Source organism: Musa acuminata, chromosome BXJ2-4 (genome assembly GCF_036884655.1).
Source record: "Musa acuminata AAA Group cultivar baxijiao chromosome BXJ2-4, Cavendish_Baxijiao_AAA, whole genome shotgun sequence".
Taxonomy (NCBI): Eukaryota; Viridiplantae; Streptophyta; class Magnoliopsida; order Zingiberales; family Musaceae; genus Musa; species Musa acuminata.
This window is the reverse complement of record NC_088341.1, coordinates 10,591,835-10,618,851: the sequence shown is the minus strand read 5'-3', so window position 1 is coordinate 10,618,851 and position 27,017 is coordinate 10,591,835. Positions and strand designations below refer to the sequence as shown.

The following is a 27,017-nucleotide window of genomic DNA, read 5'->3' as shown; positions in this document are numbered from 1 at the left end:
AAAAAATCATAAGAAAATATAAGTCTATAAGAATATTGATAAATCATCACAAGATGTTAGATACGAATCTTATGATTTAGTAAATATTGATGGTTTAATATATCACTCAATAAATTTATACCTCAAATGTTAATATAATAGTGATATATTGTGCATGATATGTAGTACCGAATGATACTGCCTGGTACAGGCAGTACATACCGGTCCGACGACATATTGGTATGCGGACCATCCGATATTATTACAGTGCTACAATATTACATTATAGTAGTACTATAGTGCTACAGTACTGTATGCTACAGTGCTATACTGTAGCAGTGCTACCGTGCTACAGTATAAAGAAAATATATAAAATTATTTGGTACACCGATATCGTATCATATCGAATCAACCTCGAAACACCGGTATGATACGGTATTGCATATCTTGGTATTGTGATCATTTAAAATATTTATATGGTGATGAATAAAAAACTATTTAAGACCCAAAAAAAAAAAACAGAACTCACTTCGTTAGCAATGGCGCCTGACACATCAATGTCCGATGAACAGCAACAATGCTATAGCATCCCCTAATGCTCTCTTCGGCTGCTCCATCAGTTGAAGGCTCAGCCTTACCTTCAACACACGAAACTCCATCGAGCTCCATCCCCATCCTTGTCTCTCTCCTCAGGCCGTCGACTCCGATCCATTAGCAGTAGTTATAACACTTTATGTTGATTAATTGGTTAAAATATATTGAGATCTTAATTGAATTTTGAGATTATCGATCAATAAAAAAATTTATTTATGATAATTTATTAGGAGATGGGAGAAACTCCTAATTACTTATCCTAACCTCTATTCTTATTTTTTTTCATATTTAATTTTTTATTTTCTTGTATAGATTAACGTGATGGGCCTAATCATATCATTAACGTATTTATAGATTGTTACAATATGTTACTTTGCGACATTCGAAATATCATGTTGATTATCATGTTCAAAGATATACAATTTTTATCTTTGATCTACGATACTTGTTTCAATCTTGATATTAAATTTTCGCATAATTTTAATCTGTCTTGTTTTATTATTTAATTAAAACAAGATAAGGAATAATTCGAATAAAATTTTATTAAATAGATGGCAAGAAGTACTAAAAGCTTAGCCATTCCCCGCCCATGCCGTCAGAGTATCTATCATCCATCATTTCTTGGATGAGTAGGGAAGGAGAAGACCTCTTAAATACTGGGAAGAAGAAGAAGAAGGGCGAGGGTACAGATGGCAGACAATGTACGGGTAAGTGTTGGAAGGTCTGATTAACGTGTGGTTGGGCCGCAGTTAACGCTGCTGCGGAGCGCAGAGAGTAGAGCTTCTGCGAAGCTTCGGTTCTCTGCCATCTGCATGGGTTTTGTCGATGTGTTTGTACTTAGCCCCCTCCATCGGCAGAGATAGTTCAGTGTATGTGAGGGGAGCAGAGCAGGTGGCAGTCCATCCATAACGAGGTTAGTGTGAAGAGGAACCGAGACACCCACACATCAATATCTTTGCAAAGATTTCCTTGGATCTATTTTTTACTTTGACATTAAGCACTTCTCCAGATGTTTGACTGTGCATAATTTCTGTATCATTTAATGAAGAAAGAAGAATTGAAGCATCAAAATTTGCCGTCTTTACGAAGCTAAGAAGAAGGCATACGGAAGACGAGATCGAAGGCGACTCTGGTAAGCGCAAAGACCCGAGTCGCCTTCAATCCATTGGCGAGTGCTGCAGCTCATAAGCTGACGATGACGAAGGGTGTCTTGCCAAAGCTAACATGGATATAGAGTCACGCATAGTTACAGATTGGCACACGCCAAACTAAACCAAGCGGAGGAGGACTACATGATAGCGCAAGGCCCGACTCAGCTAGATTGGGAGTGACCTCCCGGGGCAGGGGGAAACGGATGGAGGAGCCTCACTTGCGGCAGATCTTCGCCGTCGGCATGGTCACGCAGATCGGCGCGTACTTCTTCTTCGCCTCCGGCGTCCCCGGCTTGGGCTCCTCCTCGGCGTTCGCGATCCCCTGGCCGATGGCGCACGCCGCGGCCGCGGCAGCCGCGAGCATCACGGCGCGCCGACCCTCGCGCTCGCCGTCGCCGCGAGCTTCGGGGTTGGGCTGGGCCACGTCTCGATTTTTGGCGGCCGCCTGGGCCACGGCAAGGCCCTGCCCGGTGCGACGTCTGATAGAGGGGCGGCCAGGAATGCTGATGGTGCCGCCGAGGAAGGAAGCCATCATGGTGAGTGATGCCATGGCCGCGTCGCCCGCAATGCTGCTCTTCTGGCAAGCTGAGTGGGTCGGTAGATCGAACGCTGCTCTAATAAGAAGTAAACGGAGGCGGAGAGGAGATGGGACTCGTGAGGTGCCAATTCGTCTATCTTATCACGAGGAATGAACCTTCCAATGGCTCGAATACACGTGGGATTTCTTCTATCGAGAGCACGAGGACGTCTCCGTTCCCTTCTCCACGTATTCAAGCTTCGGATCAACCATTTCTACGCGGAGGATGGTTATTATTAAATATTTTATTTAATAATACTGTAACCGTTCTCATTAAGTTTATCATTCAATTTCTTCATTTATTATATTTTAAACATTTCGATTTTTTATTTTAAATATAATAATTAGTATTAAATATTTAATATCATTAAAAAATTTTATTATGATTCAATCGTTATAAATTTGAATTAATTCTTGAACGATATGAGTTGGTGATAATAAATATTCTTAACAGGAGAACATCTATATAATCGAGTATTTTGGTCCTAGGCTCAATATCTCTTTGAAGTTAAAATGATTTCTTACACCATCTAAAGCGAGAGTTCTAAGCCAAGAAGTGCCAAAGTTGAAATCGGTATAGAAATTCTTGACAATAATGACCAGAGGTACGCTATTTCGTTTCCGTATCAATTTTTATTGTGTTTCTATTATAATAATTTAGAAACATATTTTGGCATCAAGATTTAGTATCGGAGCCAATTGACCTCTATCTTGATATGAAAGAGTTTTCATTTTTTATACAATGAATATGACTTTATTTTGGTTTCTTTTTGGAACTTCTTGATATATTTCATATTAAAAATAATAAGAATATAACCTTTCAATATTTGGAGTTGGTAAAATACTCATATTATATATGCATATTTGATTATATTAATTTATGTTTATGAGTCAATTTTATATGTCCAAAATGTCTAGTGATCCATATAATCTTAATTAATTAAGAATTAGTCACATCATCCTTAATTAATTAAAATTATATATAAAGTTAAAATAAGGATCATATAAGTAATTAGACATCATATTATGGTTGATTATATTTAATATAATAATAATTATCTCACATAATCTTTTATTATATTTAATATAATTAATCAAGATAAAATATTAGATTATTTTTATAATTAATTTAATAGTTTTATCATAAAGACCATTTGAATATATTTGAATTAAGAATTTAGCCTACAAGTAATTTTTACGTCATGAGATTCATATTTTTGGCATGTTTCACATTGGTAAAACATGCACTTTAAACTATTAAGCCTCAAATTTTGATATAAACATATTTGATTTTATATAGTTTCTCAAACTGTTAATTTATCTAATATTCGATGTGATATTCTCGAACTCAAGGGTGATAACTATAAGACATGGGAGTATAGGGTTCTTCTCCATTTATAGTAGATGGATATTGATTATGCTTTTAGGAATGACGAACCACATGTAGTCAATAATACCAGCACTCCAACTGAGGTTGCATTATATGAGCGATGGGAGCGATCCAATCGGCTCAACGTGATATTTATCAAGACTAAGATAACTGTTGGCATACGTGGTTCTATTGACTAGCATGAGAAGGTCCGAGACTTGCTACAAACTATTGATGAGTAATTCGTTACTTCGGAAAAGACACTAGCAAGTACCCTAATAATAAAATTCTCATCCCTTAGACTCACCAACATAAAGGGTGTGCATGAGCATATAATGCAAATGCGAGATATTGTGGCTCAACTTAAGAAACTCGAGGTTAATATGTTAGAATATTTCCTAGTGCATTATATTCTAAACACCCTTCCACATCAATATGGGCCATTTAAGATTTCATACAATACACATCAGGATAAATAATCAATCGATAAATTAATGATCATGTGTGTTCAAGAAGAAGAGAGGCTAGTGATGGAACTGTGTGAGAGTGCATTAGTGGTAACCACTCGCAGGAAGAACAAAACTGACAAAAATCAAGCCAATCATAATGCTCATCGGTAGGAAAAGGTAAAATACCATCCTACGCTGATATCAAGAAAGAAGCAAAGTGTTTCTTTTGTAAAAGAAATAGACACATGAAAAAGGAATGTACGAAATTCCAACAATGACTTGAAAAGAAAGGTAAACCAACATCGTTTGTGTGTTATGAATCTAATATGATTAATGTTAATATTAACACATGGTGGATTGAATCTGGATTAACAATCCATATTGTAAACTCTTTGCAGGGTTTGCAAAACCTAAGAAAGCCAATGGGAAGTGAGCAAAGCATCTTATTATGAAATAAGATAAGCTCACATGTGAAAGCAATTGGAACATGCATTTTAACTGGTTTTGTTTTAAAATTGAAAAGGACCTTTTATGTACCAAGTTTCTCACGAAACATAATTTCTGTTTTCAGACTCGTACCAGTTGGGTATTCCTTTAATTTTAAAGACATATCATTTTATTTATTATATAAATCTGATTATGTTGGGAAAGATATTTTGTCTGATGGTATTTATCATATTTTACTATAAAATGATGATACTCAAAGTTCAATGCATGTTACTAAAAAGTGTAATATTAATGATGACTCCTCTATATTATGGCATCAGAGATTCGAACATATCTCCACAGAGAGAATTAAGATATTAGTTAATGGGATACTTAATACTCTTAATTTTACTAATTTTAAGACTTGTGTGGACTGTATTAAGGGAAAGCAGACCAATAAATCCAAAAGGAGTGCTAATAGGAGTTCAGACATATTAGAGATCATTCATACTGATATATGTTGTCCAGACATGGACACACATGGTTAGAAATACTTCATCTCCTTTATAGATAATTACTCACGATATATATATATCTATTTGCTTCATAACAAAAATGAAGCATTGAATGCCTTCAAAGTATTTAAGGCTGAAGTTGAGAACCAATGTGATAAACAAATTAAAATTGTGAGATCGGATAAAGGTGAAGAATATTATAGTAGATATATTGAAAATGGACAAGCACCTAGTCCGTTTTACTAAGTTTCTTCAAGAACATGAGATTGTTGCCCAATATACTATACCTGGTTCTCTAGACCAGAATGGTATTGCAGAAAGAAGAAACTAAACATTATTAGACATGGTGCGAAGTATGCTTAGCAACTCCAATCTTCCTAAGTTCTTGTGGACTAAAGCACTAAAGACGACTATGTATATATTAAATAGAGTTCCAATCAAGACTGTCTAAAAGACGCCATTTGAATTATGGAAAGGTTGGAATCCGAGTTTGCAATATATGCACATTTGGAGATATCTGTATGAGGTTAGGATATATAATCCACAAAAGAAGAAACTGAACCCGAGGACTATTAGTGGGTATTTCATTACATATGTCAAAAAGTCCAAAGGTTACAAATTCTATTATCCATCTCATATAACTAGGATTGTAGAATCAAGAAACACTAAATTTCTTGATGATGACATAATTAGTGGGAGAGATCATTTCAGGAACATAGTTTCTGCACTTGATCATATAGAATCTCAACCTTCCACACCAAATAATAGATTTGTTATAGTTGATAGCACTCCTCAAGTACAAACTAGTACTGAACAACCAATCATTGAAATTTCATAAGTTGCTAATAGTATTCTAATAGATCAAGAAGTTCAGGAATTACAGCAAGCTCCTGAACAACTAGTTGAACCATAAGTTCCTTAGCGAAACAATGATACAACATTAAGAAGATCTACTAGAAATAAAAGATTAGCAATTCCTAGTGATTATGTTGTATATCTATAAGAATTTGACTATAATATTGGAGCCAAAAATGATCTTGAAACCTTTTTCATAAGCAATAAGTTGCAACGAATCAAATTTGTGACATAATACTATGAAAGAAGAGATGAATTCCATGAGGAGCAATAAAGTCTAGGATCTTGTAAAGTTTCCTAATGAAGCAAAGGCTATTGGTTGCAAATGAGTCTTTAAAACTAAGAAAGATTCATTAGGTAATATTAAAAGATACAAGACAAGACTTATTGCAAAGAAATTTACTCAAAAGGAGAGAATCAATTATACATAGACGTTTTCTCCTGTATTTAAGAAAGATTTTCTTCATATTATTTTGACATTGGTTGCCCATTTTGACATTGAGTTGCAACTAATGGATGTGAAAATAATATTTTTTAATGATGATATAGAGGAAGAGGTTTATATGAAACAACCTAAAGGTTTCTCCTCTAGTGTTGGTGAACACTTAGTTTGTAAGCTTAAGAAGTCTATATACGATTTTGTTAGGATCAAGAGCACTAAGAGGGGGGGGGGGTGATTAGTGCAACGGAAAACCTTCTAAAAAAAAACTGCGTTCATTCGATAAAAATGATTTCGGTAAGAAAGCCGATTCGTAAATCACTTTAACTTTTGATTAAGCGAGATGCAGCAAAGATATAAATGCAGTTTGCAGTTATGGTTCAAATCAGATAGTAGGCGCAAACTGAAATATGATATTCGTACGAAAAAACTGATTTACGTCTAAATACTGATTCGTAAATCACTTGATTAAGCGAGATGTAGTTAAAGCAAGGATATAAAGGCAGTTTGCAGTTATGATAGAAATCAAAACGTAAACGCAAACTGAAATATAATGATCGTACGATAAAATTGATTTACGTCTAAACGCCGATTCGGAAAGTGCAAAGCTTGAAACCCGATCGTATATGCATAGAAAGCAGTAAGCTTTTGAGGAGGTTTGCAGTAAAGATATTATGCTCAAAGTAAATGCAAACCGAGATTTAGAGTGGTTCGGTCAATCTTGACCTACTCCACTTTTGGCTTCCTCCACCGACGAGGTCATCGACATCAACTAGAGGCCTTCCTTCAATAGGCGAAGGCCAACCACCCTTTTACAGTTTCACTCCTTTTGACGGGCTTAGGAGACAACCCTTACAGAATTTTCTTTCCTCTCTTAACAGATTAGAACTTGGAAGAAAAGAGGAAGAAGAACTTTCAACTCATACAACACTTTTGAGCTCTAAAAATCACAAAGTAAAATCAGAATTTCGGTGGTTTTTGGGTGCCCTTTCAGTGCTAAAAGGGTGGGGTATTTATAGGCCCCAACCCAGTTTGAATTTGGAGCTCAAAACTATCAATTCCCGGAATTTCGGGATCTGGCGGTTGTACCGTCTGACTGAGGCGGTTGCACCGCCTGGCAGAGCTCGAAGACTGAGCCTCTGGGCGGTGCCACCTCCTGTCAAGGGTGGTTGCACCTCCTGCTAGAGCTCGAAGACCGAGCTCAGGCGGTGCCACCGCCTGACTAAGGCGGTTGCACCTCCTGCCAGAGCTCGGAGATCGAGCCCAAGCGGTGCCACCTCTTGGCTGGGGCGGTTGCACCGCCCAGTCTCGCTCGGAGACTAAGCCCAGGCGGTGCCACCTCCTGGCTTGGGCGGTTCAATCGCCTGGCAGAAATCAGGGTCCGAATGGGTTGATCCATTCGGCCCAATTTGGGTTTTTCAGGGCCCAATTGCCCCAAGATTAAGTTAATGGGATCACCTCCCATTTCCAACTTAATCTTTGTGCTAACTACAATATTTCCTAAGACATTTACTGCAACTTGCTCCGGTGCATCAATCGCTTCTTCCGGCGAGCTTCCAGCGAACTTCTGTCGATCATCCGATGAACCCTCGGTGATGCTCCTGCGGACTTCCGGCAAACTCCTGGACTTGCGACGATCCACTTGGTGAGTTCCGACAAGCTTCTTTGGCAAGCTCATGGACTTCTCGAATTTGTTCCCGCAAAACCTCTAACGACTGCCCGAACTTTTGTCGAACTCTCGAACTCCCAACGTGATTATTGTCTTGACTCCGGCGCAACTCCTGCTGCATGTCTTTCTTCCATCGTAGTTAATCCTGCACACTTAAAATAAAACTTCGATCGAGATAATTAATCCTAAGCAATTAACCAAGTTGTCCGGCATGTCATTGGTCCCTCGATGCTTCGTCCGATTCTTCGGCGCATCGTCCTCTCCTGCAGCCTATTGCCCAATCGATCAGTTGACTCCGTAACTCTGATATCCTTGGCACAATACTTGCTCTTCTTGGCCCGACGCCCGAGTCCACGGCCCGAAGCCTTCTGTCGATACGTCGACCAATCCACCGGCCCGACGTCAAATCTTCTGACATGTTCCTCCGGCACAACATGATTTTCCTACTTTAATTGTCTCATCCTGATCGAAGCATCCTACGTCACTCAAAACGCAGATTAAATCATAAACATATATCAAGTAGTTTCATCATCAAAATACGAGATTCAACAATCTCCCCTTTTTTGATGATGACAACCACTTGATGACGAAGTTAAACTAAACTCCCGGAGTTTAAACAAACTCCCCCTATCAATATGCCATATTGATAGAACCTTGAATTCAAACTGAATTCAAGTCATTGCAATATTCATCATGAATACTTACAACACGTCATCATGAACTTATGCATAAACTTATGTATAACATCATACTTCTTCCCCTTTGTCATAAAAAAAAAAGGAGAAGTCCAACTATTTTTGTGTTTGGAATATTAGTTTAACTTATTGCATGAGAAACATAATATCAAGTTTTATCATCATGTAGTTTTGAAGCCAAAAAATTCAGCAAATGTTACATCATGCTTAGAACATTCAAGCTATCAAGTTTTAGATATGCAAGTTTTACAGCATACAAGATAGCACTTTTAGAACATGCAAGCTAGCAATATTACAACATTTTAGAACTTGCAAGCTACCAATTTAGAGATGTTCAAGAATACAACTCTTGCTTCTTTAAATATGCAAGTTGCAAGCTAGCAAATTTTTGCTTCCTTTGCAATGTTTGAGCTCGCAATTTTGCTTCCATTGCAAGGTATAAGTTTAGCATGTTTAATTTTCTTGAGATAGCAACTATTTGCTTCTCTTTATACTACAAGCTAGCAATTTTTATTTGGCAAGCTTGTGATTTTCAGATAACAAGCTCTTTCTTCTCTTTTGAGAAGTGTCATTTTTACTTTCTTTGCAAAGTGCAAGCTAGCAAAATGCCAAACTAGCAAGAGATAATGTTTTACATGAGGCAAGCAAACAATTTGGCAAGTGTTACATTTGCATCTTCTCTTTAGAGGTGTGTAATTTTTGCTTTCATCTTGAATTGTGTAAGCTAGCTAGTTTGCCTCTTTTCATGATGTCCACGCTAGAAATTCTTGCTCTCCCTTTGTCATTGCCAAAAAGAAGGGAAGACCCTTTTTTCAATTTTCAGATTATGACAAAGGTAAGTATCAATTTTATTTGTGCATCATTATATATTCAAATTAAAACATACACAATTTTAAAAACCTTATTTTTCATGTATGATACCGAAAAATAAATCAATCATCATTAATGGGTATATCATACATGATACTCAAACATTAAAATTTTTAAGCATTTATCAACATGTTGATCATGATACCAAACATTCATCATTTAAAGCATTCATGATACATATCATATGCAATACATCATGTACATCATTGTCATAAGTATTGCATGCATCATTTCAAATTCATGAATATTTCATCATTGCATGCATCATGCCAAATCATAAAATATACAATCATCATTAATGCATGATTCCTAATCATCATTTATTTTGCAACATGATGGTACCAAATTTATCAAATTACATTCTACCATACATGATCGAAACTTCTTATTTGTATACATCAAAACAAATTAATGAATATTTCATGTATTCTTATCATCACATAAGGAATATCAAGAAGAATTATTAGGTGATGAGATAAACATTTCATGAATACAAGGAATTGCATAAAAATCATATCACGAAAGATTAGAACATGTGAATACCAATAGGCATGATTTCTTTTTGAAAAACCGACTCCATAATTAATCAAAAGAAAATCTTAGGAGAACGATTAATGAAAAAATCTTGATTCATAATAAATCTTAATTTGTAAATATCACGGAACCAAGATCATGATTTTGGATAAAACTCATTCAAATTCAAATAACCAAAAATCATTTTTATGGTTCACAAAATTCGTAACATAAGTAGATTCATGATTTCATTGATAATATATTTTTTCTTTTTTTAAGTATTTCATTTTAACTGATTGATTTCATGTTAGCATGCTTTTTCATTTATGTTAAACATGCATCAACGTTTAGGATCGAAAAATAAATTTCATCATAGAACCATCAAGATCAATAGTTTCTCAAAAATGAATTATTATGATCAAGAAAATTCGAAAATGAAATTTAACACTTTCATGCATTCGGACAAGGTTTTGCTATAGATTTTCAAATACACTCATGAAAATAACACATGCTTATCATCATGTATAGCTTAAAATCTCATGCATAAAATTGTTAATCAAAATATTTAATATTACATCATTATGCATTTCTTCAAATCAAACATGAATTTTTTTTTAATCAAAATCGAGAAATAACAATGGAAATCAACGTAATACACATTATTACTTCTTAACCATGATTTCATATTTTCAATCAAAATAATTTTATTTGTTTATCATAAAATATGTAATATTATCATTTTCGAAATTACTTAGCATGATCATAATTTTTTTTTTAAACATGTAATTTTTAAGAAAATTAATTCTAAACTAAAAAAGAAAATACATCATGAAAGCATCAAGTAATTTCAAAATAAATTAGGGGGATTTTGATTACCTCATCATTGAAAGCGGTTAAGGCATAGTTTGCCACCTTGCCTTTCTTGATTTTCTCCTCGTCTTCGGAAGAGTTCGATTCATCCTACTTTGTGTTCTTCTTCTTTGGCCTCTTCCTTCGTTCAAGTTTATTATTTATTTTAGATTTTTGTTTAATAAACTTATTAAGATTTAGTGTTCGAAGTTCAAGTTCATCATTGTCCTCATCACTTGAGTCATCGCTCAAGTGGTATTCATTTGTCCGGAGTTCCAAATCCTTCCTGTTCTTTGGAAGGTGATTTTGTTCATCATGTTCATCATGTGCATTGTGCACCATTTCATATGTCATCAACGAACCAATTAGTTCTTCAAGTGGTAAGTTGTTTAGGTTTTTAGCTTCTTGTATTGCAGTTACTTTTGAATCCCACTTCTTATAAAGAGAACGCAAAATCTTGTTTATGAGTTCAAAATCCGAAAAATATTTTCCAAGAGCTCTTAAACTATTGACGACATCCGTGAAACGGGTGTACATGTCGCCTATAGTCTCGCTTGGTTGCATTCGAAAAAACTCAAAATCATGCAATAAAATGTTAACTTTTGAGTCTTTGACTCTACTAGTTCCCTCGTGCGTGATTTCAAGTGTTTGCCAAATGTCAAAAGCCGTTTCGCACGTAGAAATCCAATTAAACTCATTTTTGTCCAAAGCACAAAATAAGGCATTCATAGCCTTTACGTTTAAAGAAAAATACTTCTTCTCCAAATCCGACCATTCGTTCATCGGTTTAGAGGGAAGTTGAAAACCGTTTTCAACGATATTCCATAAATTCAAATTCATAGAAATTAAGAAAACTCTCATTCGAGTTTTCCAATAAGTGTAGTCCAATCCATTAAACAACGGTGGACGAACAATCGATAAGCCCTCTTGAAAGCCATGAAGAGCCATTTCTCTCGGGTGTAAATCCAAAATGAGAAATACCTCTGATACCAATTGTTAGGATCAAGAGCACTAAGAGGGGGGGGGGGGGGTGAATTAGTGTAGCGGAAAACCTTCTAAAAAAAAACTGCGTTCGTTCGATAAAAGTGATTTCGGTAAGAAAGCCGATTCGTAAATCACTTTAACTTTTGATTAAGCGAGATACAGCAAAGATATAAATGCAGTTTGCAGTTATGGTTCAAATCAGATAGTAGGCGCAAACTGAAATATGATATTCGTACGAAAAAAACTGATTTACGTCTAAATGCTGATTCGTAAATCACTTGATTAAGCGAGATGTAGTTAAAGCAAGGATATAAAGGTAGTTTGCAGTTATGATAGAAATCAAAACGTAAACACAAACTGAAATATGATGATCGTACGATAAAATTGATTTACGTCTAAACGCCGATTCAGAAAGTGCAAAGCTTGAAACCCGATCGTATATGCGCAGAAAGCAGTAAGCTTTTGAGGAGGTTTGCAGTAAAGATAATATGCTCAAAGTAAATGCAAACCGAGATTTAGATTGGTTCGGTCAATCTTGACCTACTCCACTTTTGGCTTCCTCCATCGACGAGGTCACCGACGTCAACTAGAGGCCTTCCTTCAATAGGCGAAGGCCAACCATCCTTTTACAGTTTCACTCCTTTTGACGGGCTTAGGAGACAACCCTTACAGAATTTTCTTTCCTCTCTTAACAGATTAGAACTTGGAAGAAAAGAGGAAGAAGAACTTTCAACTCATACAACACTTTTGAGCTCTAAAAATCACAAAGTAAAATCAGAATTCCGGTGGTTTTTGGGTGCTCTTTCAGTGCTGAAAGGGTGGGGTATTTATAGGCCCCAACCCGGTTTGAATTTGGAGCTCAAAACTGTTAATTCCCGGAATTCCAAGATCTGGCGATTGCACCGCCTAGCAGAGCTCGAAGACTGAGCCTCTGGGCGGTGCCACCTCTTGTCAGGGGCGATTGCACCTCCTGTCAGAGCTCGAAGACCGAGCTCAGGCGGTGCCACCGCCTGACTGAGGCGGTTGCACCTCCTGCCAGAGCTCGGAGACCGAGCCCAAGCGGTGCCACCTCTTGGCTGGGGCGGTTGCACCGCCCAGTCTCGCTCGGAGACTGAGCCCAGGCGGTGCCACCTCCTGGCTTGGGCGGTTCAACCGCCTGGCAGAAATCAGGGTCCGAATAGGTTGATCCATTCGGCCCAATTTGGGTTTTTCAGGGGCCCAATTGCCCCAAGATTAAGTTAATGGGATCACCTCCCATTTCCAACTTAATCTTTGTACTAACTACGATATTTCCTAAGACATTTACTGCAACTTGCTCCGGTGCGTCAATCGCTTCTTCCAGCGAGCTTCCGTTGATCATCCGATGAACCCTCGGTGATAATCCTGCGGACTTCCGGCAAACTCCTGGACTTGCGACGATCCACTTGGCGAGTTCCGACGAGCTTCTTTGGCAAGCTCATGGACTTCTCGGATTTGTTCCCGCAGAACCTCCGACGATTGTCCGAACTTCCGTCGAACTCTCGAACTCCCAACGTGATCATTGTCTTGACTCAGGCGCAACTCCTGCTGCATGTCTTTCTTCCATCGTAGTTAATCCTGCACACTTAAAACAAAACTGCGATCGAGACAATTAATCCTAAGTAATTAACCAAGTTGTCCGGCATGTCATTGGTCCCTCGATGCTTCGTCCGATTCTTCGGCGCATCGTCCTCTCCTGCAACCTATTGCCCAATCGGCCAGTTGACTCCGCAACTCCGATATCCTTGGCACAATACCCTCTCTTCTTGGCCCGATGCCCGAGTCCACGGCCCGAAGCCTTCTGTCGATATGTCGACCGATCCACCGGCCCGACGTCCAATCTTCTGACATGTTCCTCCGGCACAACATGATTTTCCTGCTTTAATTGTCTCATCCTGATCGAAGCATCCTACGTCACTCAAAACGCAGATTAAATCATAAACATATATCAAGTAGTTTCATCATCAAAATACGAGATTCAACAGATTTAAAACAAGTCTCGCCGATGATATTTTAAATTCTATGAAGTGATTTATTCATTCGGATTTGTTGAAAATCTCATGGACCAATGCATATACCAGAAGGTCAGTGGGAGTAAAATATATTTCCTTATTTTATAAGTAGATGATATTTTGCTTGCAACCAACGATAAGTGTTTGTTGCACGAGGTGAAACAATTCATTTTTAAAAATTTTGACATGAAGGATATATGTGAAGCATCTTATGTCATTGGTATTAAGATCCATAGAGATAGACCTCGAGGTATTTTAGGTCTATCACAAGAAACCTATCTCAATAAACTTTTAGAAAGATTTTGGATGAAGGATTGTTCACCAAGTATTGCTCCCATTATGAAAGGTGATAAGTTCAATTTGAACCAATGCCCAAAGAACAACCTTGAAAGAGAATCAATGAAAAACATCTCATATGCTTTTGTCATAAGAAGCTTTTTGTATGCTCAGGTCTATACTAGACCTGATATTATATTTGTTGTAGGGATGTTAGGACGATATCAGAGTAATCCAGGTATGGACCACTGGAGAGCTGAAAAGAAAGTGATGAGGTATCTACAAGAAACCAAAGATTACATGCTTTTGCATAAACATACAAACAATCTGGATATGATTGGTTACTCAGATTCAGACTTCACCGGTTGTGTTGATTCTCGTAAATCAATATCAAGATATATTTTTATGATGACTGGTAGAGCTATTTCTTGGAGAAGCTCTAAGCAGACCTTAATTGCTACTTCTACCATGGAAGCTGAGTTTGTCTCCTGTTTTGAGGCTACTTCACATGGTATATGACTTAAGAATTTCATTTCCGGGCTTAGAATCATGGATTCTATTTCTAGGCCATTAAAAATTTTCTGTAATAATTCAGTTGTTATATTTATGACTAAAAATAATAAAAGTGAAAGTTAAGTAAACACATCGACATTAATTATTTAGCCATAAGAGAATGTGTAAAAGAAAAAAAGTGGTCATTGAGTATATTAGCACTGAATTGATGATTGTTGATACTTTGACTAAAGGCATGCCACTTCTGAAATTCAAGGATCATGTAGAGAAAATTAGACTTAGTTTCACTTTGTAATGATATTAAAACTCTTATATATTATGATATTTTCTCATTCATGTGCACATTATTTTGAAAAAATATATTATTATTGGACCAAGAATAAACATAAGGTTTATTCATTAAGTAATATTACCACATTAAGATTAAGAAACTAAATGCATCGTGATACATGGATGATAATCCTTACTCTTAGAGGACTTATCACTATGATTCATGTATTTATTTCTTAAGAAAGTTGTTCGATAAAGATTAATTCAAATTATTAAGTTAAACGTATGGATCAAGTGAGAGAATGTAACCGTTATTATTAAATATTTTATTTAATAATAATTGAATCATTCTCATTAAGTTCATTATTCAATTTCTTTATTTATTATGTTTTAAATATTTTAATTTTTTATTCTAAATGTAACTATTATTATTAAATATTTAATATCATTAAAATTCTTCATTATGGTCCGAACGTTATAAATTTGAATTAATTCTTGAACGTTATGAGTTGGTGATAATAAATATTCTTGATGAGAGAACATCTATATAAACGAGGATTTTGATCCCTGGGCTCAACATCTGTTTGAAGTCAAAAGGATTTTCTACACCATCTAAAGCAAGAGTTCTGAGCCGAGAAGTACCAAAGTTTAAGAAAAAACCGTTGCAAAAATTATTAACAACAATTGCTAGAGGTACGTTATTTCATTTCCGCATTAGTTTTTATTATGTTTCTATTATAATAATTTAGAAACACATTTTTGCATCAAATATTACTAACAGAGGAGCCATCATGCAACTTCTACATGACACACTTCTTTCTCGTCTGATTTGGTGAGGGGATATAAAGGAATAAATGTGATTTCTTTTGTGCTATCGACTTCCTGATTGAGATTCTCATGCTTTCAATTTTGGCTTATCCCCTAATCACAGCGAGAAGTCCTCAAAGTGGATTAACTGCAGAGAACTCTCATCATAGATTACAATGTCGACTCACATAAAAGAATATCTATAGGTGGTTCCATTTATTCTAACATCTTTTCATAAGCCTTAAATATAAAGAAAATAATAATAATATGAAACAGGAAAATACTCTTATCAAATACATTGTATTTTGTATTTTTGGAGAAGATCAAATTTCGGATTTGCTTATCGAGTATCCCCCCTTCTTTATGTTCCATTTCTTGTAAAATGATTACATTCCATTTATAGATTTACAAAAACTCTCTAAAATAACGAAAATATATTTAAATATTAAATAACTAAAATTATTTTGCTTTGATATCAAATCTTAAGTAGGTCGAGTAACAATAAGTTTATTTTTAATTTTTATATAAAAAATAAAGAGAAAAAATAACATAGAACACTTATGATAAAAATCCTGTGCCTCTAGACATTATGCACATGAACTATGAAATCATATCATCAGGAAAAACATATAATATAAAATTTTTAATATTATATTATAATATTTTGATCTGTTTTAATGGTCTTTTATTATAAGAAAAAATAATAAGGAGAAAAATAAGATCAAATAAAATTGTAGTTGGTTTTTTTTTTGGGAGTAATTGACTTTCAGACTCACTTTTTATGGGAGTAATGATAATATACTTTTGGTATAGATTGATAATTTTTCCCCTCCTTTTGTTCATTTATTTTTTATAATTAATTGAAAAAAAATAAGGTTTTGAGCTACTTTACACTATTAACTTGTAGATTTGGTGAAATAACTTCTAAAACAACTCTTAGGTTAAATGTCTCATAACTCTTAGGATAAATGTCTCTTATCTCCGCTCATCTCACACATGAACGATGGAACATATATTCCTCGTACCCTGCACACATACAAGAAGCAACTTAATTGTGACTTTATTTTTTATGTTTCAATATAATATTTTGATATCTTTTTATAAGCTTAAATATAAGAAGAGAAGATGAGTTTCAATATAATATTTTGACATCTTTTTATAGGCTTAAATATAAGAAGAAGAAGAAGAAGAAGAAGAAGAAGAAAACACTAACAAGAAGAAACATACAGTTGTATAGGGCTAACCAAATATATTGTTTTTGGTATTCTTAAAAGAAATTGAATTTTCAGATTTGCTTATCAAACTTCGTCATCCAGATAATCTCTCTTTCTTGTACATTCTTTCCCTATTTTCATTATTTATTTTCTTTTTTTGTTCATAGTCTATTTAAGGAAAGAAGATTAAAATATTCTATATGCTGTATCGCGACAACTTATAGAAATTGAAAGACTCCCTAAACTAATATAATTTTATTTAAATAAAAATAATTAGAAATATCCTACAAGATAATGGATGATACATCTAATATCATGCATATCATTGTGAATTTTGGCGAATTCAATTGTAAACATTTCAATAGGTGTGTAATCGGGTGGCCAATTGAGTTGATTAGTAAACTTAAAAGTTTTTTTTTTGTTTAACAAAGATTATTTTTCTAAAAAAATATCGAATATAGAAAACATAAATTGCAAGAGAATCATATTTTATAGGTTCATGCATCTTTTCCCTTTCTCTTTCATACCAGTAATGTCATCTTATAACGTCATTTATTATCTAATAAAGGGCTGCAGAATTAGGACTAATCCTCTTCTCCGTATATATACATACTGCATCACCACCACTTTCGAAGACTGTCCAGCTTCGCCAAGAGGGAGAAAGGTAGAGATTCATATTTTTTTATTGCTCCTGTCTTATATGGAAAATATAATGTTTTATCTCTGTAGCATCGATCCTTTTGCTACAATTTTTCTTTATATATAATTTATGGATGTTTATAATGCTTTGATCGACATGAATATCTTTTATTATTGATGTGTATTAGTGCGAAACTAAGATAGGGGAGGGGGAGTGTAGTGTTTCCACGATTAGATATGATTTAACTATACTTGAAGTCTAAGTATGATTTATGAATTATGAATCAGTAAATTTTGTAAATTGAATTTTTCTTTCCCTAAATCATAATAGATTCGAGTTTATTTGGATTGATTGTAAACAAAAAACAAAAAAAAAACTAGTTATTTGATATTATATATTTAATTACTTAAGTGATTTTAGAAAAAAAAAGAAAAAGGATCAGCAACTTGATGTTTTATCTTAATCAGTTTGGACTTACTATGATGTCATATAAAATTTAACATAAGTCAACTTTGAACTTATTGTTGATCCTTCTAGCATAATAAAATCATGATGGATAAGGGCTACTTTGAAAGGAAAAACAAAGGTGTATTAGGGTTTTGTATTTAAGGTTTTCTATACTCTTTATTTATACAAAAAATAAAATAGGATCTAAAAAAATCTCATGACCAATAATGATAGTAATAATAATAATAATAATAATAATAATAATAATAATTGTGAGCAAAGAGAAAAGAATAAGAAACAAGAATAATAAGGAAAGAAAGAAGAAAATAGAAATACTAACTAAATATATATAAATAAACAAAAAGGAAAAGAAAACAACGATCTACACGCAATAAGGATATAGCAATAATAATAAATGATAAGAACAACAATTATAAAAAGAAGAAGAAGAAGAGGAAGAAGAAGAAGAAAAAGGGTAGGAAAGATTTCTTATCCTAGAGTAAAAATTATTTGTTCTCATTTGAGTCTATAGGTTTTCCAAATTAATCTTGTCATAAGATAGTTGTCATTCAATCAAGTTAGAAGAGAGACACCATAATAGTCTTTTGATCATCTAAGGAATCTCAAGCATGTTGATCACCATTTTATCATGAATCAACAGTGCAATCAATAGACACTTTCTTTTGCCTCTCGAAATGATTACAGCTCAACCAAAGGTACACCAATCACTGTGCTGAGATCTATAGACCCAACAAAATAAAAGGAAAAAGGAACGATCAAAACTTTTATAGCATAATTATTGATGGTCGAGGGTGATGCTATCTATCTATCATAGTCTTTTGATCATCTTAAGGAATCTCGAGCATGTTTATCACCATTGTATCATGATTCAACAGTGCAATCAATATACACTTTCTTCTGCCTCTCAAAATGATGATCACAGCTCAACCAAAGGTCACTGATCATTGTGCTGTGATCTAAACCCCGAAAAAATAATAGGAAAAAAGAACGATCAAAACTTTTATAGCATGATTATTGCTGATTGAGGTTGATGCTATCTATCTGTGTGTAGACTCCATAATAGTCTTTAAGCAATCTCAAGCATATTTATCACTATTCAACAGTGCAATCATTATACACTTTTCTTTTACCTTTCAAAATGATTGCAGCTCACCCAAAGGTCACCGATCATTGTGGTGAGAACTGAGCCCAAAAAAATAATAGAAAAGAAGATCAATCAAAACTTGTATAGCATAATTACTGTTGGTCGAGGGTGATGCTATTTATGACTCCATATCTTCCTGTCCCCTAAAAAATATAAAATATACATATATATATACTACATGTCAATAAACAAAAAGTATTCACTGCCAGTCAATCTTATTTATTGTAAGGAAAGCTCCTGCAACATATATATGTACATACACAATATGTATGTACACAAAAAGCAAAAGAAACTACACAGATGTCAAGGGTGATTGATCATGGACATCCATGCACAATAAGCACACACAATCTTCTGGGAGATGTAGACGTACACGGCAAAAGAGAAGCTCATGAGCAGTACGTCCTTCCAATCCCCCTTCTGCTTGGGTGACAAGCCCTCCATCAGTCCCGTCCCCAGCTTGCCAGCCTCACCGTACATCTCCACCAACAGCCCCCTCCATGACTTCCCCTCCTTGCTTCTCCGCTTCTCCTTCTCATTCTCTCCCCCGCCCCCGGCAGGCCCCGCCGACAGCTGGCTTCGGCATGGCGGAGACTGCTTCACCACCCTGGGCGTGGGCTTGATGGGGTGGAGGCGACTGCTGTGGACTCCGCGAAGAGGAGGGCCGAACGAGAGAGCAGCCATGGGAGGATGGCTTTGCCGTATGGGGATGTTCCTCTCCCGGCGGTCGACCGATGAGATATGGGCTGTGGGCCATCATGTGTGACTGCCATGAAGGAGAGGATAAGTATCAATAATACCACACATAAATCCAACAGCTGGGAAGAAAAAATCTGTCGGCTCAGCCAATTAAAGAACAGCAAGCTCGATCTGAACTCGAATCTATCCTTAAATGGACTTGGCTCAGCTGCACCCTTGGATCGATCCGATCACCACGGACGCACCCGATCTCGGTCGGATTCCCGCCTCGTTCGCGCGCCACAATGTCAATATTCTCACGTAGAGGCAAAAGTACGTATCAGCAATGCTAATGCGTCGATCAGCCATTGCCTTTCATATATGTTCCTCCCTCCAATTTCATTATGGTTTATATTTTTGCCAATGTTAATTCTCCTTTTTGAATCCATGAGATATTATTTCTAATGTTACCGCAAGTAAAACTAATAGCGGGAACTGTAAACATAACTAATCTTCGAACTGTCCAAATCCATCGCATGGTTTCTTGATGTGTGTCTTTCTGTACAATTTGAAGTGGGTCTTGTTTTAAAGAACTCTGTGGCCTTTCTTTTCAGAACCCAACTGCTTCTTTTGCTGCATTATTCATCTAACTAAATGCTATATCTTTAACTCTATCTAGTCGTCTTTGATTCTTCCCATAGTTTGTATCAACAGACTCGGTGGACAACAGAGTGGTGATCGCGAGATGTCGAAATCCGGTGCTATGGATCTCGCTACGAGAGTGGGAGGGTCGATCAAGAAGGAAGACGTGCAGTCCGCTGTGGATCGGTATATTTCTCTGTTCATCTTATTCAGGATCAGTTCTGTTTGGCATGTCATTCTTAGGCTGCAGCGAACAGCGCTTAAGTACCAGCTTTTGCACTGAACTGAAACCTTGATTTGTGACTGCACTGCAACTTGGCTTGCGGATGCTTTAGCGCATTAGATGCGTCCTTGTTTTCCCTTGTGAAAGCATGTACCCTGGTGAATCCATGTTGCCGCATCCTTACATCAAATAAATGTTGCAAGAAAATGGTAGTGGAACTAATCACCTTTTCCGATCACTGGCCTAAGAAGGAAGGCATGATTTTTGTGATGCAAAAAAATGTTGAAATTTTTTTCGAGTCGGCCTCGTATTTGCTCCGCGATACTGTGCACTTGGCTTAAAGATTGCAGTTTCCTGAGGCATAAATTTTCAGAGTGATGAGTATTTTTCGATGCCTTACTGTTTGTTTAGGTACGAAAAATATCATGTCTGCTTTGGTGGTGAAGAGGAAACAAGAAAAGCAAACTACAGTGATATGGTATGTTATTTGCAAACTGGACTGCCTATCCGATCATCTATGCGCCTCAATTGTATTGCCTAGCATAGGACATGCCAAATTTTCTGCCTATTCAAGTTATTTTTCAGGAATCAGGATTGATTTGTATGAAGTCCAAGTTTCATTCTTTATCTTCTTCTTTTTTATGAGAAATTTATTTGGACACTGAAACTGTATTCGCTGTGACTTTTAAGAATTACCATCGCATAGGCATGACATTTTAAGGTGAAATAATAATATATATTCGTGATCAAATGCAGCATAGAGTGACAATTATGCTGCTGTTGTCACTTTGACTACTTCAGACCCATTGGTGTCCTGCAGATTTGAAGTTTCATGTGCATGATTGAATTTTCAGTAATCTTTGTGAAACATTAGTCATATTGTGCTCCGTCAACGGGTCAATTTATTTTTATGAAGCATAGAGTGACAAGTTTAGGAATCAGGATTGATTTGAATGAAGTACAAGTTTCATTCTTTAACTTCTTTTTTTATGAGAAATTTATTTGGACAATGAAATTGTATTTGCCATGACTTTTAAGAATTACCGTCGCATCCGTTATGACATTTTAAGGTGAAATAATCATATATTCATGATCAACTGCAGCATAGAGTGACAATTATGCTGCTGTTGTCACTTTGACTACTTCAGACCCAATGGTGTCCTGCAGATTTGAGGTTTCATGTGCATAATTGAATTTTCAGTAATCTTTGTGACATGTTTGTGCTCGGTCAACGGGTCAATTTATTTGTATGAACCATAGAGTGACAATTTTAGGAATCAGGATTAATTTGTATGAAGTACTACCAGTTTCATTCTTTATCTTATTTTTTATGAGAAATTTATCTGGACACTGAAACCGCATTCGCTATGACTTTTAAGAATTACGGTCGCATCCGTATGACATTTTAAAGTGAAATAATCATATATTCGCACTCAACTGCAGCATAGAGTGACAATTATGCTGCTGCTGTTACTTTGACTACTTCAGACCCATTGTTTGTTCTGCAGATTTGAAGTTTCATGTGCATAGTTGAATTTTCAGTAATCTTTGTGAAACATTAGTTACATTGTGCTCTGTCGATGGGTACTCAAATAAGCTTCCGAGAGTGACAGCAATAAGATCATGAGTTCAGGGATACAATTATAGGGAATGCGATTCTCATTCGTACGAACTACTCTCGGCTCGGACAAGCATATCTGATTTCTGTAGTTTTTTTTACCAAAGTTACAATATTACTCATTTTCATAGTTATTTGTGTTGCCAGACGTGTAGTTTGCTCCTCAAAAAAATCAAATTTGTGGCATTGCAATGAATTATTTGTTTTGTCAAAAAAAGTCTTGTGACGGTTTGTGATGTCTTCCTCATACTTCAGGTAAATAAGTACTATGATCTTGCCACAAGCTTCTATGAATTTGGTTGGGGACAGTCATTCCATTTTGCTCCCAGGCATGCACTTGCCCTATACTGCTGAACTTAATTCATCCACATATCTGATTGCATAGATTTCATGATTTTTAGTATGCAAAAACAGAAACTGAAATTCTAAGTTTATTTTCTCAAGATGGAAAGGGGAGTCTCTTGGCGAAAGCATTAAGCGCCATGAGCACTTCATTGCCTTACAACTAGGACTGAAACCTGGGATGAAGGTTGTCATCTTTCTTCTTATATTTGACTCTAATCGAGTAACTTATTTACATACACCTTCCGATTTTTGCTTTAATGCAGGTTCTGGATGTGGGTTCCGGAATCGGTGGACCTCTAAGAGAGATTGCTAGGTTTAGGTATGCTCAAATCATGAGAATGCTTTTTTTTCTTGCTGGTAATTCAGCCTTTTCTTTAACTATCTTGGCTAGAACTGGTTTCTTTGGGAACCATTGTTGATACCTTCTTACACAAGTGTGCCCATGAGATTGATACCTACTTAGAAACCTGTAGATGAGTATGGTCAGCTTGATGTCTGCTGAACATGACAATGCAATTGTGATTATGACTTCTTTGGATCTTTGCAGCTTAACTTCCGTTACAGGGATCAACAACAATGAATATCAGATTTCCAGAGGAGAAGTAAGTGCATGTCCCTTTTAAATCTGTGCATATCAGTGACATTAGCGACGGCCTTTCTAAGTCTAGTTTTACATATTTCACTCATTTTAATTTTTTTGGGGTTCTAACAAATATCATTTTCAGGAGCTCAACCGATTAGCGGGATTAAGTCATTCGTGCAACTTTGTTAAGGTCTGTTTCAATCCTTCGTATGATTAGTGGTGTATTCTATTTCTTTCTTTCCAAATCTTCACGTAAAGAAGAGAACACAAGTGCAGGCTGACTTCCTGAAAATGCCATTTTCGGATAACGAGTTCGACGGCATCTACGCGTTCGATGCACTTTGCCATGCACCAGATCCAGTAATGCTTTCTCTTATGAGTTTGTCTCGGCTATTTTCGGATTAATGGTGACCATCTCTTGATACAATCATGGGTGATCTTGGACTTGTGACATACATGAGCAGGTAGCCTGCTACAGAGAGATCTGTAGGGTGCTGAAGCCCGGCCAGTGCTTTGCCGCATCTGAATGGTTCATGACCGATCACTTCGATCCAAACAACCAAAGTCACCAGAAAATAAAGGCCGAAATCGAGCTTGGCAATGGACTCCCAGATATAAAGACCACAAGAGAATGTGTTGATGCACTGAAACTTGCAGGATTCGAGGTAAAAAGGATCACATGCCCCTCATCAGTCTGGCACATGTTCACATCCTCTTTGCTTGGCTTCCTTTTAAGGTCGTATGGGCGAGGGATCTTGCGGTGGGTTCTCCTATACCTTGGTACTCGCCATTGGATGTAAACCGGTTCTCCCTCAGTGGCTTCCGCTTGACGGCTTTTGGGAGAGGGATTACTAGAGCCATGGTAGAGAACGCTTCCACTTATCCAAGACCAGATCACAGTCCGACGCATTTGCTCTTGTTGAAGTGGATAATGCTTGCTGTTTTATTTTGAAGGTCAAGGCTCTGGAATTTGTTCGCATTGCGCCGGCAGGAAGCGCGAGAGTCTCATCATTCCTGGAGACGGCCGCCGAGGGGCTTGTGGAAGGTGGAAGGTGAGACAGATTGCTACGTTTGTGCTTGTAGAGACACCATCAGATATCGGTGGTTCTTCTTGAGGTGGCCTCCAATTTGTTTCTTGTTGCAGGAAGGAGATCTTCACACCAATACACTTCTTTTTGGCCAGAAAGCCTCTCTCACGTTCTTGAGAAAGTTCAAGGCTCTGAATTTGCTAGTTGCACAAGTGCCGTGCGATCTCGCAAAGTCTAAAACTACAACACTGGTCATTAACTATTTTCGTTTTCCAACTTTGGATGTTGTTGTTGGAAACTTTGGTTTGCATCCTCGAGGATCAATAATTACTTGGTGTTCAGTTTTCATCTCTATCTATCTCACACACACATGAAAAACTATATTTATTGTTTGATGACAGAATCCAACAATTATGCTATAAATTGATCCATCGTTTTCTTGATAGCTTAAGCTTTTGAGTTACGCAGTAATTTCACGTTAAATTTTACGTTGCATTAAACATGTTACGCAAACTTGGGTCCATTCAGTACATCTCAATCGCGTCCATCAATCAGCGTAATCTTTAGGCCATACAACAAGCAACCTCTACCGCCAGTGGCCGCCATCAGCGTCACAGTAGCGGAGAAGATGACGGAGGAGAGGATGCAGATCCTGTCAGCAATGCACGAGGAAGAAGGATCACATAGATCGCTGTCCAAAGCAATGGCGATGGCGACGCAGGAGCAGTAGAGTTTGGCGTGCTGTCGATGCCGGCCATGAGGTGATGGCGACTAAGCGCCGATCGGGGTGGTTTCCCTGATGGAATCCAAGTCACGCCTCATTGTTGTTACCGCCCCGTGCTCGCCACCTCCCTTCTTCTCCTGCTCGCCCCAAATCTCCGGTATCACTTGCCTCAACTCGGAGATGCTATCCAACAAGTAATCGTCTTCCTTCGTCCTCTCACGCTTCCCGACCTTCAGAAACAAAACATGGCTCTGTTCTATATAGGAATCTCCAAGGAAAGCAGGAGAAGGAGATGGTGGCGGTATTACCAGAGCGGTCCGGAGGCCAATTGCTTTCCCTGCTGCAATATTCCTCTCGTTGTCATCCACGAACAGCTGATACACCCAAAAGGAGAACAATGTTAAACATGTTGTTCTTCCTCAGCTGGTAGATACACTGTTATCGCTGGGTTGGTCCCAACCGTGCGATGAGGAGCGAAGCCAGCGAGCCACACGGCCATCTTCATCGCCGCCGCAGAGGGCTTAAGGATCACCTCCACGTTCCTCGTGGCCGGTAATGGCCCGGAAGACCCGGCTTCCCTCTCGTCCTTAAACAAGTGGGGGTTCATCGTCTCGAAGCAAATGATGCGGTGGAAGCAGTCTTCCTCGACGCCCAACCTCCGCAGCGTCCTCCTCGCGTGCTGCCTATCCGAGTTGGTGAACAGCTACGTCACCCGAAAGCAATCTCTCAGACAAGATATGATACACAACAGGCCATCGAATTTGAAGGTAAGGTTAAACGCGTACGATCTTGGGCTGGGGAATGCTGAGAAGAAGCTCCCGCAACCCCGCATCAGGTCGGATCAGTTCGTACGGCAATCTCCCATGAACGAAGCTGACGCCATCAAATAAAACAAATCAAGAACAACATCATGTCTATTCCTGCTACTTCGTCAATGCATTTTCCTTCTCTTTAGCCCATGTTGAATTGGTCTCCATCGTACCTGTGGTACTCGTCAGGGTGTACGTCGTAACCGAGAGCCTGAAACAATTGGACCAAAAATTACAAGTCTAATTTCGTCGAGAAGGTCATGCCAACCGAAGATTCAGAACGCAGAGAGGGTATGCAATACAAGGAGGCCTGCGAGGGAGCTGCCGTGGGACCGAAAGTGCTCGACGCGAAGAGCGGAGGCTCGTCCTTCTGATACACCGCATTTGCTAGCGAGAAAATCTGCAGAAAGAAACACCATCGAGCAACAGTTTCAATGAAATATGAGGAACAGAGAATCTTTAGATGCTTCGTCTCTGCTTGTGTTCATCGGTGGCACCTTCGATGTTCTTCTTGCAAGCTTGTCTGATGCCAATTGTGGAAGAGTACAAGGTGTCATCGAGATCTTGACATATAGAAGAAGACCAGTTAGAGGCACGAATCTACGCAGATTACAGAAGACTCCGATGACGAACTTTACCTAATAGAAGACAATCGAATGGGGATTTGGAACCACGGAACTCCATCACAGCAACGGAAGCAACAGGAGAAGGAGGATGCTGCATCCGTGAGAAGAGAGGAGGAAGAAGAAGAAGAAGAGAGGGTCGGGGAAGGAGCCGCCCCAAGAAGAGGCCACATATTTAACGGCGCCATGGCGTGAAGGTGATGGCATCGAACATCGACAAGCTTAGATTAGGATTTTATCGTAGCACGTCGGTCGGACGTTTACAAGTCGAGGCCACGTGGCTTCATTTTGGACACACGTGTGGACGGTGGTTGGCGTGCCGGTCCGGGTTATCAATCAATTATGGCCTGCTAACGTAAACATCTCGTTGTCACGCCCAGAAACGTGTCAAAGAACACTTTGACCCTCGCGTCGTTTTGCTAATTTTCTTTTCTTTTTCCAAGTAAAA

General features: G+C 37.4%; 3 protein-coding genes across 3 annotated transcripts; 1 reads left to right on the top strand and 2 right to left on the bottom strand.

Moving 5' to 3' along the window:
- Positions 1-1,781: 1,781 nt before the first annotated feature.
- On the bottom strand, positions 1,782-2,320 carry LOC135609973 (photosystem II 5 kDa protein, chloroplastic-like). Its single transcript, XM_065103830.1, has one exon. It carries the CDS (start codon positions 2,272-2,274, stop codon positions 1,939-1,941), a length of 336 nt encoding a protein of 111 aa, XP_064959902.1. The 5' UTR covers positions 2,275-2,320; the 3' UTR covers positions 1,782-1,938.
- Positions 2,321-17,675: 15,355 nt separating this feature from the next.
- Positions 17,676-24,765, top strand: LOC135609970 (cycloartenol-C-24-methyltransferase 1-like). Its single transcript, XM_065103828.1, has 13 exons — positions 17,676-17,708; positions 20,689-20,802; positions 21,251-21,317; positions 22,713-22,786; positions 22,902-22,986; positions 23,066-23,121; positions 23,350-23,404; positions 23,528-23,575; positions 23,662-23,745; positions 23,850-24,050; positions 24,122-24,247; positions 24,340-24,437; positions 24,530-24,765. The coding sequence occupies exons 2-13, from the start codon at positions 20,720-20,722 to the stop codon at positions 24,588-24,590; spliced, it is 1,038 nt and encodes a 345-aa protein (XP_064959900.1). The 5' UTR covers positions 17,676-17,708; positions 20,689-20,719; the 3' UTR covers positions 24,591-24,765.
- Positions 24,766-24,941: 176 nt separating this feature from the next.
- On the bottom strand, positions 24,942-26,745 carry LOC135609971 (uncharacterized). Its single transcript, XM_065103829.1, has 8 exons — positions 26,585-26,745; positions 26,444-26,509; positions 26,249-26,346; positions 26,120-26,157; positions 25,923-26,010; positions 25,598-25,840; positions 25,446-25,511; positions 24,942-25,367 (listed from the first exon to the last, which is right to left on the bottom strand). The coding sequence occupies exons 1-8, from the start codon at positions 26,667-26,669 to the stop codon at positions 25,185-25,187; spliced, it is 867 nt and encodes a 288-aa protein (XP_064959901.1). The 5' UTR covers positions 26,670-26,745; the 3' UTR covers positions 24,942-25,184.
- Positions 26,746-27,017: the final 272 nt, after the last annotated feature.

Excerpts from the sequence above, each read along its gene's own strand:
- LOC135609973 (XM_065103830.1), bottom strand. The coding sequence starts at position 2,274 with ATGGCATCACTCACCATGATGGCTTCCTTCCTCGGCGGCACCATCAGC.
- LOC135609971 (XM_065103829.1), bottom strand. The coding sequence starts at position 26,669 with ATGCAGCATCCTCCTTCTCCTGTTGCTTCCGTTGCTGTGATGGAGTTC. Across the intron at positions 26,510-26,584 it reads ATTCGATTGTCTTCTATTAG|ATCTCGATGACACCTTGTAC; the intron begins GTAAAGTTCGTC and ends CTATATGTCAAG. Across the intron at positions 25,368-25,445 it reads TTGGCCTCCGGACCGCTCTG|GTCGGGAAGCGTGAGAGGAC; the intron begins GTAATACCGCCA and ends TTGTTTCTGAAG.
- LOC135609970 (XM_065103828.1), top strand. The coding sequence starts at position 20,720 with ATGTCGAAATCCGGTGCTATGGATCTCGCTACGAGAGTGGGAGGGTCG. Across the intron at positions 20,803-21,250 it reads GTGCAGTCCGCTGTGGATCG|GTACGAAAAATATCATGTCT; the intron begins GTATATTTCTCT and ends CTGTTTGTTTAG. Across the intron at positions 24,051-24,121 it reads TGAAACTTGCAGGATTCGAG|GTCGTATGGGCGAGGGATCT; the intron begins GTAAAAAGGATC and ends CTTCCTTTTAAG.